Raw genomic sequence first — 19,118 nt, 5'->3', positions numbered from 1 at the left:
ACTCTAAAATGTGTGCTTGGAGCTTAGATAATAAATGTACACTAACTCCTACTCTAGTTATCTTGAAGAAAATTAACATAGGCACTACTTGCACTGTGTCAGCTCATTACGATCGTTTATTGAAGCGCACGTCATTTTATATTGGGTTCGTGATTGGGTCCTAAGATGAGAACTTTCGCCAGTATTAAAATGCATAATTTTCACTTTTTCTCATGATTAAAATTTTATTTTTTAACGCAAGCATTTTAAATCAAGAGAAACATATATATTTTTTGAAATAAATATTCTATTATTTACAGATTTATATGAAAAGAAAATGTTTATGAAATAGTTTAAGATTTATGAAAAAGGTACTAAAGAAAATTGGAACTCTTTGCATAATATGTTGCGATTTTGCAACTTTTTTTAAAAAACAAAAAGTCAATATTGGGATACAGACTTTTTATAGTCAATTATCCTTAAGAATTCTTTCTTTGTTTACTTTAGAATTCATCCTGCAAAATTTATCTTTGATTGGCGTTAAATAAGCAATAAATAGACGCATATTCAGGTAAGGAAAATGGTTCCTATGTACTAGTTGGAAAAGGGAGCACCTGTTAAAAACATATATTTAATATTTCAACTCGTAATTTCTAAATATGCTGGTTTCTGCGGTCAGAGTTTTCGAAGTGAAGCTATCTACACCACCCTAGTGTACGTTACATCATTTGGGGTTAAATCTATTGTAGATTATTTGTTCAGAAAAATCTGAATACAAGTTCAGGCATCCCTTTTTTTAACAGCTTCAAAATAGCGGCAAATCTCAGAAATTATATTGGTCTTCGATTAAAAAATTGTTCTTAAAGCTTTTCAGATCTGGTTACTGGAATAATAATTTTAAAGAATGCATTATATATAGTTTTATTTCGAATCATATGTCTGATACATCGGATTTTGTATAATTAAGAAGAAAGTTATATTATCTATATGCAGTTACAGATTAAACTTTTAGATTTTAAATAATGAGACCTGTATAAATAATGTCGAAGAATGAATTAACTATTAATTATTTAGAGTTTCCTCTAAACTATTAAACAGTTTATTAATTACAAGAATGAGGGCAAAAGAAACAAGTAAACAATGAATCATCCTTCCTCCCTTCCCTCTCCACCCCCCCCTTTGCAATTTTTACTAATTTCCCTATTCATCTGTGATAATTCCTTAAATGAGTGCTATGGAAAAATTGAATCGATAATAATATTCTGCTTTCAAAACACAAATTTTAAGTTTCCGTTGAACGAAAGCGATATCTTTATTTTATCCATATAATGAATTTTCCTATTTATTTTGTGGAGAGAAGAACCATAATAGAAAAAAAAATAAAAAGAATCACCAAAAAATTGAACAGTGGAACTTGAAATCAAAAATATTCAAAGTCTTATTAATTCGAGAATGATTTTACTTTTACAGTTTCATATTGCCTTACACTTTATATAACATTCATTTAAGATATTATTAAAAGAAGGGGAATGCTCTAAATATTTAATTCATCCTTGTTTTATCCGAAAGAAATCTAAAGGGAAGTGTCTATCTAAGATCTAATATACAAAAACTCAGGAAGAATGGAAAATTTAATTCAAAATGGAAGATGAAAATCTTTCAAAATGATAGTTATCTAACTTTCTTACAAATTAAGGAGAGTAATCTATAGTACAAGAGTTGAATCCAAATTTGAAAACATTGTCATGTAGAATAAGTTTAAAATTCATTTTCATCATTTGCACCTTGGACTATTTTCTTGAAAATTTAAGTGAGTTAACAAAGAATGAGATGAAAGATTTCGCCAAGACATGAAAGGCACTGAAAAGTATTATTAAGGAAAATTAAATGGTAAATACTCTTTTATCTATAATAAGCTGTAAGAAAGCTGTTCTCTCCAAGTTCATTGAAAGAAATGCAAAAGAATAGCTTAGAAGAAAGTGACTGCTATTATAAAAAAAACCTAATATATTTTTATGAAGTCTTTTATAATTTTTTTTTTTTAATTTCTGAGTCTCTATTCGTCTATTAAGAACAATCCGCATTATCAACCCGCAATAAACATTATCCGCAACCCGCAAGTACATTATCATATCCGAAAGCATGTTCGTGGTATAATTGAGGATTTATTGTATTCGAATGTCATATTTACGTTTTCTAGAATGGAAAAGATTGTGGCACTTAATACAGAAATTATGTAGAAAATTTTGTCACGCTGCAGCGCCATCTATTGATGAATTCTTATACTACGTTTTTTAGGATAAATTTCAAGCACATTATCTGACAAAATTTCATATTATTATTGTCTGACTTGAGGATGCTTAATTTGAGTTTGCCTGCGTAATATACTAATAAAGCAGTACAAATCAATTATTAATAAATATATAAATAAAATAATAAAATAAGAAGAAGAAGAATCAAAGAAGCAGTGAAGAAATAAAAGTAAAAATGATTATAATATATATATATATATATATATATATATATATATATATATATATATATATATATATATAAATTCGATTTCTGAATGATTCTGTTTTCAGTACTCATATTTAAAAAAAATGCGTAGTTTCAGTAAAAAAAAAAAAAATTGTTTGTTGATTGCAGTTTACACATTCCCACTTTAATTTAAAGTTGAAATTTTACGTGCGGTGACAGAAAATTAGAGAGATACATAGTACATTATGGCTTAAAGCCGTTTTAATAGTATGAGTTAATTATATGACTATCAAAATTTGAAGCTTAAAATATTTTGATGGATAAGCAATTAAAGATACATAAAATATTTGTATGTAACTTGAAATTTTAACTAGCATTAAGGTCGGCGAATCGGCCGGTCGCCAAAGACGGCTAGTATATTACATACATATATATCTGAATTCTTCTCAATACGTGCACAATTATTCTTGGTCAAGAGTTAAGAAGGTTATTAAACTTGCTATCGATATTTAACAAAATTTGGATAAGTTTGAGTTAGTTTTTGAATGTAAGTGCGAAATTTAGGCTTAAGATTACCCATGTCTCAAAACTTTACTTTTATTTTGAAATGTGCTCCATATTGTCACGATTCCTCATTCCTTGAAACTTTTCTAAAAATTTAGATTAGTTTGAAATGGGTAATTAACGATAAAATTCTGAGTATTCTAATATATAATTGAAAAACTACATATTACATATAAATAAGCATAGGAAGTGAAAAATTCTTAAGTTATTTCTTTGTTGATTACACAAGAAAATTATTACACTGACAACCAAATTAAATTTTTCATGAATTTCTGAAAGAAAATGTTTATAATTTGCTATTATTATTATTATAAAGGGTATTTCATATTTAACTTTCAGATAATATAATTTCTCGTTTTCCTCGTTACGGAAATAGATTTTACTTATAGTAAGGAAAAGGCTTCTATAAAAGTAGAAGTTTAAATAAAGAAATATAAAAACAAAATCGAATAAACTTTCAGGAATGCTGATAACAGTTATAATTATTGGAAAATTTATGCTACTGCAGAAATATTAATATATCCCTACTAGCATGAAATACCGAATAACACTGTTACGATATCTTCATGATATTGGCTAGGAGTTAGTATATCGAATTACATCTTGGATATATCGTACAATATCTGGTGCTAATAGAGATACCATCTAACCCTTTTTTCGTGATTCTTAAATTTTCTTGTGATAAAGGCTTATGGCAGAAAAACTTTCATTTTTCGAGAAAAGCATTGATTTACTAAAATTAGTCCAGTGTGTTTCACTTGTACCAGTATGCTTCAATCCCAAATATACTTTTTTTCGAATTTTCAACCCAGAATACGATTATATTTGAGACGCATTCCGCCTTTTAAAAGACGGTCCATCTTAAAACAAAAAATGAAGACAAAGAGTCTGTCTCATTGGTGGAAAATTAAAATTTAATTAGTTTAATTAAGAAGACTGTTTACTATTCTTTAATAAAAACGCATTTAAATATTAAATATATTAATATAAATTTACATTTTCTTTAAGAATGGAAGCTGATTTTATTTTTCTCGTTCTTTTTAGTTAAAAATATCGTATGTATTCAGTATTGATTTTAAAGTCCATCTAAAAAAATTATATGATATGACTATATCTTTCTTGTTTACAATTAATATATTATTGATAAAAATGATTTTTCATTGACTAACACGCTGAATTCATAAAATATATCGTATTCATATAATTTACAATTTTAATTATGTTCTATAATTATAATATTTATCAAATGTTTCTTTGTCTTCTCAAGTTAATTTGATATAGTTATAGCTATTGGGTTGGCAACTAAGTAATTGCGGATTTTTTTTAGAAAATCAAAGACAATTTTTTCATGGAACTAAATAACTTTATTCTGTAATGTATTTCCCATTTTAATCAATGACCTTTTGCCATCTTTCAGGCAGCATCATAATCCAACGTTCATAAAACTTCTGGTTTTTATTAGCAAAAAACTGAATCAGGTACGATTTGACATCATCACCATTATTGAAATTTTTACCATTCAAGGAGTTTTGTAAAGATCGACACAAAAAGTAATCAGATGGTGTAAGGTCAGGACTATATGGTGGATGTGGCAAAACATCCCAACCAAGCTCCAATAATTTTTGCCGAGTGACCAAAGATGTGTGTGGCCTTGCATTGTCATGATGGAATACAACACCTTTTCGATTTGTTGATTCGGGCCGCTTTTCTTCAACTGCATTGTTTAATTTCGTTAGTTGTTCAATGTAGACATCAGAATTGATCGTTCGGTTGGGTGGTAAGAGTTCAAAGTAGACAATTCCTTTGTAATCCCACCAAACTGTTAACAAAACCTTCTTTTGATGAATATCAGCTTTTGATGTTGTTTGAGTTGGTTCACCCATTGTAAACAACCCATTTTTCATCGCCAGTTATCAGTCGTTTTAAAAATGGATGCTTTAAAAATGTATCATTACGTTTCTTTAGCAAATCACAGCTGTTAATGCGTTGCGTTAAATGCGTTTCTTTCAGTTCGTGAGGAACCCATGTATCGAGTTTTTGAACATAGCCAAGTTGTTTTAAGTGATTTTCAATGCATGCATGTGATACATGAAGCTTCTCTGCAATCTCACGTGTTGTACTGTGACGATTCGAATCGATTATTGCTTTGATTAGGTCGTCATCAACTTCAACTGGACGACCAGAGCGTTTTACATCTTTGAGTAAAAAATCACCAGAACGAAATTTGGCAAACCAATTTTGACACTGCCGTTCTTTTAAGGCTTCGTCACCATAAACAGCACATAACTTTTTATGAGCTTGCGATGCGTTTTTCCCTTTGCGGAAATAAAAAAGCAAAATATGACGAAAATGTTCCTTTTGATTTTCCATTTTTCAACGAACGCCAAACGAAAACTACGCAACCGATCAAAAAACTTTTTTTACTGATTGACAGCTGAATAGCCAACTATCAAATAACAAAATGTGTTTTACATTTGTACTACGTCTGCAAACCTAACAATTCAACTGAAGCCATCTTTGAGTGAAATCCGCAATTTCTTAGTTGCCAACCCAATATATAATAGTAAAGCATCCATTGTATTTTGATATATACATACGAAACAATTACTAGGAAAAGAAATAATCAAAATAATAAATAAATATAATACAAATATGCTTGAAACGCAACATAAATTGTTAATTTGATACTATTTATTACAAATAATTGGAGGGTTTCCAAAAAATTATGTAAACATACATAAAAAGAATTATATTTACATAGTTTTACAGCACTTGAAATTCCTTTTATATTATTTTCAGCAGAATAAAAACATTAATGCTAATCACCTAATTAAGAAGCAAATGTATCATGTTTTCAGGCAACGATCAATCACTCTAGCAAATCTGTTCTCTCAAAACCTTCATGCCCTACTTATTTATCTTTTATTCCTCTGAACAATTGCTTTATTCTGAAAACGGGGTAATCAATCATTTCTATTAAAAGACTCATCAATCATGTCAGCGCACCATCATTTACGTCATGAATAGCAACTTCAAATTCAGTAAATAATAGGCAGAAGAATAGTTAAACGAAACCGTTTTCTCATTTGATAAATTTAAAAAAAATGAGAGTATGGCAATTTTATTCAGTAGTTTGATGAACAGTGGAAATAAATGATTATTTAAATGAGCCATTATTTAATTATTAACAATTTCATTGAAATAAATTGAAAAATGTAACTCTAATATTTATTGGTGATCATGTCCGTCAAAAAATGTTATTGTATTGAATGAGAACTGAAAAGAAAAAACCTTTTAAAACATTTTTCATAATAATTTACGAAATAAATTATCATACTGATGAACAGAAATAATAGGCGGTTGCTGATCTTCTTTTGAAATTTACAAAAATATCGGAAATTTTTTTTGTAACAATTCACAAGAAGCTAATTATTTTGATACCATTTGTAAATTAAATTTTGTACTTTTTGAAATTTAAAAAAATTAAAAGGAATGAAAACAAAAATATTCTAATTGCATTATTCATTATGAATTTATGGCAATATGTAAAATTTAAAATAACAATATACGAAATAATTTACGTTTAGGAAATACAGTTCAAAATATTTTTTTCCAAAAGGGTCGAATTCAACAATGGGGACTAATCATCATTTTATATATTTCGGATACCTTAATAAAAGTTCCTCATATATGTTTATCATTTTCCATCCAAATTCGAACCAGCTATAAACTGTTGTATATCGTAATACTTATAATTCAGTAATGAATTTTGTAAAAGTGTATCCATAGATATTCTTCAGAAATGTTTTGTGAAACAAATAAAATGTGACAAATACAGTTTTAGGAACACAAGATACTAAACTATCACAAGAAAAGCAAAAAATTTGTATTTTATATTCCTTTCTGCTTTCAAAAATATTACTCAAATGAAATGAATGCCTGTTTTAGATACTCATAAAAGAAAAGGAAGTTTTATCATTTCCGTTTTGTGAGTTTCCTTAACTAAGATAAATCCCATCGTTGAAATATTTGAATAAAAGTACGCTTAAAAGTTTCATTTCCCTTGCATGTGATGGAAATCAATAAATCGCATTGAAATGTGTTGCGAAGATTTCTAAATTGCTTGAAAATAAGTTTTGGAAAGAAAGAGAATAATATCCATTCTGTTTTATGATTCTGATTTCACAATATGTATTGTAATCCAAAAGATAAGTAATTTATATTAAATATATTTTTTTCAAAATTTTTATTTTAATTTGATGATTTTGGTTATAAGATAAAAATCATACTGAATAAAATAGCAAAGCAATAATGCCATGTTTTGCAGTTTGAACATTTTCCTAGAGTTGATGGTAGGTGTTGTGTATTTCAGGTAAAAAGATTCAAAATGAATTTTACTTCAATATATTACTTCTTAGGAGTAAATAAAAGTAGAATGAAATATTGTTTTGAAAAATAAAAGAAGATGTATAAAATGAGAGATAATGAAAATTTCCACAGAAATCGACATTTATTTTGAAAGCGAAAGATCAAAATTAGCTTATGGAAATGAAAATCGTGAAATATTTTAACTTAATAGTTAGAGCTAGGACTTTTTTTAAATGAATGTTATGACTACTTAGTTCCTATTTGAGGATCATTTTAATTTGCTATTAGTTATCATTGATGATTTCCTAATCTTCAAAATTTTTTGTGTCGTTTTTTTTATTTTAATTGTTTTTAATTACTGTTAATTTAAATAAAAATGATTATTTTCTTAGATTGATTATATCTTTTTTATTTAAATTGCCTTTTTTAAATTAGGTAAAGTGAATACAAGTAACTAAATGCTACAAATAAGCCGCCTTTGATGGCCAGTTACTTTGCCAGAAAATTATTTATCTTTAATTAAGTTACTTATATCTAGCAATGTATTTGTACGCATCAAATTGTGACAAATAACAAATCCGTGTTATTTATATCATCTGGCATATGCTCTGTTCATTCTGCTTATGAACCCCTTTTAATGGAGTCAAGTCCCCTGACATAATAGTACTGTTAAAAACTAACTATCCGAATATCTATCTCTTCACTTTCGCGGAACTGTAACTTATACAGGGTGTCCTGAAACAGAGTGACGATTTTCAAAAATGCATAACAGAAAAACGGTTAAGGTAAAAAAAAAAAAAAGCGATTCTTGCAGCAAATTTATGTGACAAGCTCAAAAAGTCACCAATAGATGGCGCTGTAAGCATGCAACTCGTCAAAATATGCAACCTGTAAGCGGTTACTTTAAAATGAGTGTTTTATGATTGGACGAGCAGGATAGAGGTAAACAGCAGATTCTCTAGGAAAATGACATATTTGTTAGAGGAAAGAACTTTTCTTGTAGTGGAATTTTACCGATTGGGGGAGAATATTACTGCAACAAGAAGGAGCTTTCAGTGCAAATTCCACGTCGTTAATGGTCCGCAGCCGAATATAATAAAGCGATTGCCCGAGAAATTCACATGAAAAGGTATTATTACCGATGAGAAAGTCAGCATTGTTGGACGACACCGTTCTGCTATTACAGATGCAAATGTACAGGCCGTTGAGGAAATAATTGTATCCTTCTCTAGAATATCAGTCAGAAATACTGAAGTCGCATGTCAAGTGTAAAAACGGCGAGATAACTCATGAGTGCTTAGCATTGTTCCCTTACAAAATTCAAACACAGCAACAGCTTTAAATCGTATCCTTAGTGAAAAGAAACATGTTTGAGAATGAAATGTTAGACTTGATTGACGGTGGGAATATTTATGTGAAGTCTATACGGTTTTCTGATGAAGCGCATTTCCATCTCGATAGATTCGTCAATAAACAAAATCGGAAAATTTGGGGAACTAAGTACCTCATGTGTGTGTTCCAAAATCATTCTGTTCTTAAAAAGGTGACTATATGGGCAGCTATTTCCAGTAGAGGTGTAATGGGACTCTTTTTTCTAAACAATACAATGACTTCAAAACGATGAATTCAAATTTTGAATGAATTTGTGGGTACTCAAAATGATTTTGTCGATCCATCCGCAAAATCCTAATTTATGCAAGATGACGTGAAGCCTCGCCGTACTGCTGAGGTTTTCAGTTTTTTAGAAGAATCTTTTGATAACCGTGTAATTGTTTTAAATTACTCATACTTCATAGGAAAGTGAATACGTTGGTCAATTAATGACGCATGTTCAGCTATTCCATTGGTCACTTTCCAAAAAATGTTAACCGATTTTGTTCTCTGATTAAGACGTGTGATTGTGGCTGATGGTGGACATGTCGAAGATATTGTGTTGTGATTTTCATTTCTTAAAAGATTTCGAAAAATTGTGTTATGAATTTCAATTATTTATTTATTTACATGTTTATTCTCTGCAGCCCCATCTATCGATAATTTTTGAACTAAAATCAAAAATAGTGGGAGGAAAAATTTATGTCCTGTCATATGAATTTGCTGTAAGAATTGCTTTTTAAACCTTAACCCTTTTCCTGTTTTGCATTTTTGAAAATCGTCAGAGAAACATAGGGATCTTTTAAAACGAATTCGCTTGGCTGACACTTTTTTATCCCTTTATTCGGAGTGTGTGAATTGCTGATTTAAGCATTTTTGCAAAGCAACCGTTGCATTAATTAAATAAAAAAGGTGGTATTGGATCAACAAATAAGAGAACATTTTAGAATGAAGTTAAAATGGCCTAAAATAAACTAAAAAATTGAGAAATTAATTAAGTTTAAATTAAATTTTAAACTATCATTACACACATACATATATAAATGAAAAATTGGTGGAACAACTGCAACAATTTGAATTTAGGACAACAATGTAATCTATTGTTAGAAAATAGGTAAAAAATAATTTGTACAAATTGCGAAAATTCGGAAAAAGTAATTTTATTAATGTAATATTATATATTAGTAATTATATATTATTATTAAAATAGTAATGAATTTTAAAGAGTTAGTAACATTAAACAATCTTTTAAATTTAAAAATGGTGTTTAAATAGAATCTGTGAAATGATATTTTCGGAAATTATTATGGAAAACGCAAAAATCTCGCTCCATTTTTAATTTTACTTCAGATTTTAAAAGAATTCTTAAAACATAAAATTGATGATAGTTTTTAATAATAAAATAAAAAATAAATAATTTATAATAAAATACTATAATTTAACTTAAATACAAATTCAGTCAGAGGAATGAAGATATAAAAGAGCAATAAGAAAAGAATCAAGATATATAAAGCAATAAGAAAGAATCAAGAAATATCCTTTTTCTGCTCCTTCTTCTTCAAAAAAAAAGTTTTATCGAACACAAAAATGGACTTAACAGCTGAAAAATGTATAACTGTTATGATTTGCCTACGAAAATTGATGTACTTATCTTTAAAACAATTATCTTATGAAAAAAGTATTTGTATTATCTTCAGATTTTTAAAAAAAGTCCTTTTTAATGATATCAACTTCATTTACGCCGAATTTTTCCTATAATTTAATTAACATATTAATTATTTAGTAGGAATTTCGCTTCTGCTTTGCTAATGTTTTAAAATATTTCTTTCATCGTCATTATGCCTTATTGAGAAAAATATTTGCTTTTAATACATTGCAAAAAAACCTTTCATTTCAATCTAATTCATTAAAGGATTCTTTCATAATTAAAACTATTAATGCTTAAGAAGGAAATCCCAAATTGCTTTAATGTCACATAAGATATTTCAAACACCTATAAAAGCAATTTGCCGCGCAGCGTTGAAAGAAAAAGAAAAAGAAAAAAAAAAAAAAACGGCTTGACTTAAAACGAAAACATTATCCCATCATAAACCGAAACAAAGAATCAAAACATTTATTCAGCCTCAAAATCCAATTCATCTTAACACAAATATCACTTCTCAGCGGAGTGTAAGCAAGATCTCTCCATAATACCGATTTCAATTTTTTTTAAATTCCCCTCCCACTTTAATAGAACCCTCACTGGAAATCGCTGCCATTAGTCTCCCCCAAAAGCTCCAACAGGCACGATAATCTCGGCTTAATCTCCAGGCAATATTGTCTGAGCACTTAACGCTGTTGACTCCATTAATTCTCTTTGCCACGGCTTGTCCATTACGCATTTTTACACCATTAATGGAAAACTTCCTATTTTTTTCACCTCGGAACGTGAATTTAGTGACAAGAGTGAATAGCCTGTTGGAAGGAGGGAGGGGAGGGGGAGGTTGCCAACTTGTTCCTCCCCCACACTTGCGCAAAAACTGAAGTGAAACTGCCACCTTCCCTTCCAGCCAGATGGGTAATAAACAATAAAAGAGGAAAAGTTGTGGATATCGATCGAATCCGTCGCCCGATTAGGCAGAATCATTCTTCGAAATTGAAAAGAACGATGTCGTCAATTTCGATTTTTTCCCCGCCGGAAGAGGGAAATGTTGTCAACGGTACATTAGTTTTGACGTGTCGCACATCCCTCTTGTTTTTACAGGACTGCTTTGTCGATACATTCTGTTGTCATCGGAAATGTATAGTCGCTGAATAAAGATAAATATTTTTGTGCAGCAGCTCATCCATTATTTATATGGAATGCGATCCTCAATACACGGTTTTAAAAGAAGTGTATGATCCATGCAATTGCTTATTTGCCAGTTGCATGTATTATATATATATATTTGCAGCAACATGCATTTTCGAAGTAATATATATTTTTGCAATAATGTATATATATTTTACAGCAACAAGAATTCATTTTGAAATGAAGCATATATTATTTATAAAAAACCTTTGATATTTTCATTCACTGAAATATTTATAAACAAATAACAGAAAAATTGACTGTAATATTATTAATTATTATAAAGAATTTAATTGTTTCGTCAAGTATCTTGATTTCAACGTATAAATTATTTGCACGTATTTAATAGATGATTATTGAACATTATTGAGAACATTTAATAAGAACAAAATACTTATTTAAAACAAATTTATTTGGAAATAGATATCTTAAACGCATCGGCAAAATTTATTTGATATGCCATCCTCATAATAGCTCAATTTAGCTCTTAAGCAAGCATAAGTATTAAAACTCTATAATTTCCGGTAAATTATAATTTGATATTACAATTTTTTTTAAACCTTCCGTTAATCAAAAGCGATCGAATCTATTATCTTGCGTTTCACTTTGGAATCAGCTATCTTTAGAGCTGTAAAAGCAGGCTGAATTTTTTAAATTTAACATTATATTTTTCAGATCAATTTTTGTGTTTTCATAGTATTGATTACATCATACTGAGAATTACTCTTTGCAAAATTCCAGATTTTTTTTCTGCACATTATTTAAAAAAAATATTTTTATTCTTTCAGTAAATACATTATGCAGTATAATTGAAATTTGCTGTGATAAATACACAGAAAATTATAAAATATAAATCAACAGCATCAGCTTGTTTATCCAACAAGCTTATTCTAAGGGACAAGAACATGAATTTTTCAAAAGGTAAATATTTTTTCTGCTCTTTTTGCGGAATTTAATACTTTCGGTGGCTTTAATAATAAAATCTATATTTTTAATTTTACTCTGTTGGTTTTAAATCATATCACAATGTCCTTCGTTTAAAATGGATGTTGGACTTCAGGCACTTTATATTGATAAATAAAAGGTTTTAAATGTATAAGTGTCAAAACATAACCAAGAGCTGACATTTAGAACGTTGGCTGATAAAAAAGAAAATTTTGTAAAGTCAACATCACTATAAAAATAATCTTCAAAGTGAATCAGACTAAAGAACTGCAATCTATGCATTGGAGGCAGTATTTAAGTAAAAATGAGTCAATTATGCTTTAAATGTTAATTTGGTCTCTTCCAGTTAAATTATTTCCATAATCACTAATTACTTTCGGCTACGAATGTCCGATATTTATCACCCTAATAGCATTAATTTAGCCCTACCAACTAGCTTTGATTGATTATATCTTATTCACAACAACAGAAAATATTATTTTAAATTTTACATACATATTAAAGAATTAACAATCTGAATGATCTATGAATCTTGGAAAATGTTGAAATTTATTCAGCTTTAAAGTTGAGAGCTGTTTTAAAACATGACACTTTTATTTTGAGATATCTCTAGGAAATAAAATACTTTAATAGAGGGTAAGCAACTATTGATGATTTATTTTGAAGTTACAAGTTTTCATCAAAAATAAAAAAATAAAAAAATGGTGAAATCGGCGAAATAAGAGTTAGGGCTGGAAGACTACTTCTTCGGTTTTGGTAGATGAAACACGGAAGTAGTGGAAAATATGTAGATGTATTTATATTTTATTTCACTCATAATTTTATTAAAAATCTCTTGTTGATATAAAAGTATATGAATCTGCTTAGTTTCCCATTACTCAAAGAAATATACAAAGATTGCAAGACTAGGCAGAATAAAAGTTGAGAATGAAAAATCCACCTCCAGTTAGCAGTTATAAAACTGTGCTAAATAAAAGAGCTAATAAAGGATCTATTCTCAATTTAAAAGAAAAGGAAACTATTGGGCTTGATATCTGAAATAGCTTGTAAAGAATAATGAATAAAAAAATACAACGATTAGTTCTTTAGCTTTTGTGAATTGTCTAAATTTATCTGAGTAGAAATAATCTATTATACAAAAAAGTAATTAACTGATTAAAGAACAATATTATTTATGACACAGCGGAATTAATCATATGAAATGAAGTTTAGAAAGTGCATACTTCAGTTAATTCGATTAATTTTTAATGCATAACGAAGCAATTTGGGTTCCTTCAAAGTACAAAAAGTGAATAACAGAAATTCACTTAAAATTTCAAAGAATTTGTCAAATAATAAAATAAAAATATTTTTAATTTCGTTATTTTATTTCAAAGAAATAATTACGAACTATAATCAAACAACAAAGTAACAAACAACTAATCAAAAGTGCAAAAAGTTTTTCCCTTTAGACACTGTATTTATATTCATCTCAATAATATAATCGTCTTATATGTTTTAAAAGGCGAAGTAACAGTTTTAATGAGTTTATTTCCATTGTAAGTTATTTAATTAATGCTGTTAATCAATGAACTAAATGTCTTTCAAGCACTTACCTTTTTGGCAAAGTCTAATGTTCTCTCCGACAATGGGGTAAAAGAAACGACGATGATGGTGTGAGCAACGGAAGAAATTGTGCCACAGAAAAGACACCAACGCAGAGACAAGGGCAGCATAGAATAAGTGACGAACACGACGAAGATGATCCTCCAGGGTCCCAATAGCTCCATAGTCCCATCTTTGAGAATGAGTCTAGCATTTTCAATATCCACACCGATGCTAGCTATAGGGAAAGAAATTTAAATTATTATAGGGATTTAATATACCAATCGCAAAAATAAGAGTAAAAATGTTTTATATTCTCTTTTAATGTGATTTATGTTATGTTTTCTGCAATGATTAATAAAATATAAACATTTTTCACGTTTATTAATGTTAAAAAAAACCATAGGATTTATCATTTTTTCACATTGCGTTAAAAAATTACAGTATCTAGCTGCTTAAGCTATTGTTATTTGATCATTTTCAAAAATAATTTGTGCTCTTAGCATAATATTGTATGATAAAATCCTAAATGACTCTCTTTTCAAAACACATACATTTTTTTTTTTATTCTATAAAATGTAATAGTGAGTTTCGAAAAGAATTATAAAAAAATATTACCTCTTTTATCCTTAAATAACAATTGATAAAGCGAAATTGATTAAATTAAATATTTTCATTAATTCACTTTAATTATAAACTTTATTTCTTCTGTATATATATATATATATATATATATATATATATATATATATATATATATATATATATATATAACTTAAGGGATTTTATTATCTTATTAAACTTTACACGGATATTTTACAAATATTCATCATTTACATGATCATCTATGCGTTCTTTTTCTTCTAAAAACATGGCATTTATTTTATTCTTAATAAATTGATATTTATATTTAATTACGAATTTGGCATACTATGGCCAAAACATTGACCATAAAGGGGAAATCAAATTAAGTTGAAGATTTTTAGAAGGAAATTGAAATATTTTCATAACTGAATATTTCTATTTCATTCTATTATACATTTAAAATAAAAATCATCGTGTACTATATTTAAGAATAGGCATATCAGATATAAATAGGATACAGAGACTGATTTCCAGTACAAAACTAATACAAAACTCCAATAAAATTTATTTAAATTAAATAATGACAATGGATTATTAATTTGTCACTAAGGAGCTGCTTACTGGTAAACTGGATATCACAAGTTGTTGATAAAGTCATATAATTTCTCTACTTAAGATGTGGAAATTTATTAAGGGTAAACACTTAATAAAATTAAAAATGTTTTGAAGGAAAAAAATACTGAAGAATTATAAAGCAGCATTAAAATAGTCTTTTATGAAGTAATTTCAAAACATTCGATGCTGAGAATTCATTCGCTTTCATCTGAATCTTCTTTTAAAGGAAAAGTTTAAATTAAGAATTTCCGAAATTTAATTTTATGAGTATGGCAAACATAAAACGTTCAAATTCGTATTTTAAATATTAATGCAAATTTGATGACGCTTTTTTTACAATGATAAAATTATTTGTGCCATGTTAATAAATTTTAAAATGCAGAAAGCAAAAATATTTCTTTGAATTACTTATGTTACCAGACCAAAAATAGATCTTAACATAATATTCTATTTTTATAATTTATATGATTTTTAACGTTTCTTATTATATTTTAAAAGAATTCTCTTTTTACAATCTTTTAACAAAATAATTTATTCCATAAATTCCTAGGCTTTCAATATTCTCCGTAATAGTGTTTTGTGTAAAATAAGGAAATAAATTTCTATAACATCTTTATAAAAATAAATCAATTCATCTCATTTTGGTACTAAATTTAAAATATATCATAAATAAATTAATAATTACGTCTCATACAGCTTATACTTACCAAATGTGTTTTCAAACATTCATAATATATGAATACATTTTATATTCGGATAAACATTGCTTATTTATAATACTTTTAATTCCAAACCAAGAATTCTTTTTTTTTTATCTTCATTCGTTGCCACTGCTCTCAGATTAAAATTCCAGCCGGAAGGTTTAAAATTACTTTTTCAAAATCGTTTGCGCTAACAAATTGTATTTTTAAATACTTTTACATAGCAGATGAAATTCTTCTTGTCAGTTTTGCACATTAAAATAGCACCAATTTAGAATTTGGAATATAATTCTAACTGCTGTTATAAAAACAGAAAAAGCTAGAATACAAGCCATTAAAAATTAATATCTTAAAAGCATTTTATCATATATATTCTATTAAAATATCTATTAAATTAAGAGATAAGTGTGTTTTGAGTTGTCAAATGATATTTTGAGTATAATAACGCACTTTTAAATAATTCCAAATCAAGAATACTTTTTTTTTAAATCTTCATTCGTTGCCACTGCTCTCAGATTAAAATTCCAGCCGGAAGGTTTAAAATTACTTTTTCGAAATCGTTTGCGCTAACAAATTGCATTTTTAAATAGTTTTACATAGCATGTGAAATTCTTCTTGTCAGTTTTGCACATTAAAATAGCACCAATTTAGAATTTGGAATATAATTCTAACTGCTGTTATAAAAACAGAAAAAGCTAGAATACAAGCCATTAAAAATTAATATCTTAAAAGCATTTTATCATATATATTCTATTAAAATATCTATTAAATTAAGAGATAAGTGTGTTTTGAGTTGTCAAATGATATTTTGAGTATAATAACGCACTTTTAAATAATTCCAAACCAAGAATACTTTTTTTTTTAAATCTTCATTCGTTGCCACTGCTCTCAGATTAAAATTCCAGCCGGAAGGTTTAAAATTACTTTTTCAAAAACGTTTGCGCTAACAAATTGCATTTTTAAATAGTTTTACATAGCATGTGAAATTCTTCTTGTCAGTTTTGCACATTAAAATAGCACCAATTTAGAATTTGGAATATAATTCTAACTGCTATTATTAAAACAGAAAAAGCTAGAATACAAGCCATTAAGATTTAATATCTTAAAAGCATTTTACCATATATATTCTATTAAAATATCTATTAAATTAAGAGATAAGTGTGTTTTGAGTTGTCAAATGATATTTTGAGTATAATAACGCACTTTTAAATAATTCCAAACCAAGAATACTTTTTTTTAAATCTTCATTCGTTGCCACTGCTCTCAGATTAAAATTCCAGCCGGAAGGTTTAAAATTACTTTTTCAAAATCGTTTGCGCTAACAAATTGTATTTTTAAATACTTTTACAGAGCAGATGAAATTCTTCTTGTCAGTTTTGCACATTAAAATAGCACCAATTTAGAATTTGGAATATAATTCTAACTGCTGTTATAAAAACAGAAAAAGCTAGAATACAAGCCATTAAAAATTAATATCTTAAAAGCATTTTATCATATATATTCTATTAAAATATCTATTAAATTAAGAGATAAGTGTGTTTTGAGTTGTCAAATGATATTTTGAGTATAATAACGCACTTTTAAATAATTCCAAATCAAGAATACTTTTTTTTTAAATCTTCATTCGTTGCTACTGCTCTCAGATTAAAATTCCAGCCGGAAGGTTTAAAATTACTTTTTCAAAAACGTTTGCGCTAACAAATTGCATTTTTAAATAGTTTTACATAGCATGTGAAATTCTTCTTGTCAGTTTTGCACATTAAAATAGCACCAATTTAGAATTTGGAATATAATTCTAACTGCTATTATTAAAACAGAAAAAGCTAGAATACAAGCCATTAAGATTTAATATCTTAAAAGCATTTTACCATATATATTCTATTAAAATATCTATTAAATTAAGAGATAAGTGTGTTTTGAGTTGTCAAATGATATTTTGAGTATAATAACGCACTTTTAAATAATTCCAAACCAAGAATACTTTTTTTTAAATCTTCATTCGTTGCCACTGCTCTCAGATTAAAATTCCAGCCGGAAGGTTTAAAATTACTTTTTCAAAATCGTTTGCGCTAACAAATTGCATTTTTAAATAGTTTTACATAGCATGTGAAATTCTTCTTGTCAGTTTTGCACATTAAAATAGCACCGATTTAGAATTTGGAATATAATTCTAACTGCTATTATTAAAACAGAAAAAGCTAGATTACAAGCCATTAAGATTTAATATCTTAAAAGCATTTTACCATATATATTCTATTAAAATATCTATTAAATTAAGAGATAAGTGTGTTTTGAGTTGTCAAATGATATTTTGAGTATAATAACGCACTTTTAAAATGGAATAATTTTTGCTTGAATCGATTTTTATACGCCTGTTATTTGAATAATGGTGTTTAATAGATAATGATGTTTTTAACTAAAGTGCTCTGCAAACATTATTTACAAAATAGTGATGCCCAAAGATTAATGTATATGTTGTCTGAAAAATATTATTATTTCAATATCCTTTTAAAAATTTCAAAAAAGAGGAGAAGATTTTTATAATAATAGTTAACATCTAACATCGTTTTTATTTCGGTTATGAATTTTATTCATTTTTCATCTAACTAATTCTCTAAACAATTAATCTCATCTTTGGGAATTTCAATGAATGTTCTGTAGAAATTTTGATTTGATTAGAAATTTTTCAGCGAATTTATTTTCTACCAAATTTACCATTTAATAATTGTTAGCCGCCTTTAACGACACATTGATTTACCGGATTTAATGATACTAAAAGTTTCAATTAAATGTTTCGTATATACTTTGGTCTGAAAGTTTCCTCATCAAAATATTTTTGAAGAGATTTTGATAAACATTTAACTCATACTTAAGTTTTAGAGAGTTACACCGTTCATATAAACATTTTGTAAATTTCGTGTCTTATATGTAATAGAAAAGAGCACCAATGTTTAAAAATGAGCACTTTAAGCAGTTTTTACTATATTGCTTATTTTTGAAATCAAATCTTAACTGTAAGAGCAACAAAATTTTATTAAAAGCATGTCTTATATTGAAAAAAAAACTTGATTAACATGGAAAAGAAATTTTAATTT

General features: G+C 27.5%; 1 protein-coding gene across 4 annotated transcripts in view; it reads right to left on the bottom strand.

The window, feature by feature from the left end:
* Positions 1–19,118, bottom strand: part of LOC129965976 (adenylyl cyclase 78C-like) — a 430,498-nt gene that overhangs the window by 117,901 nt on the left and 293,479 nt on the right. For all 4 annotated transcript variants that reach the window (XM_056080294.1, XM_056080293.1, XM_056080292.1 and 1 more), the window contains exon 5: positions 14,134–14,360. In XM_056080294.1, coding sequence (XP_055936269.1) covers positions 14,134–14,360 — 227 coding nt within the window. The remainder of the gene's footprint in view (positions 1–14,133; positions 14,361–19,118) is intronic.

This window comes from Argiope bruennichi, chromosome 4 (genome assembly GCF_947563725.1).
Source record: "Argiope bruennichi chromosome 4, qqArgBrue1.1, whole genome shotgun sequence".
Lineage (NCBI taxonomy): Eukaryota > Metazoa > Arthropoda > Arachnida > Araneae > Araneidae > Argiope > Argiope bruennichi.
This window is presented reverse-complemented; position numbering and strand designations above follow the sequence as displayed.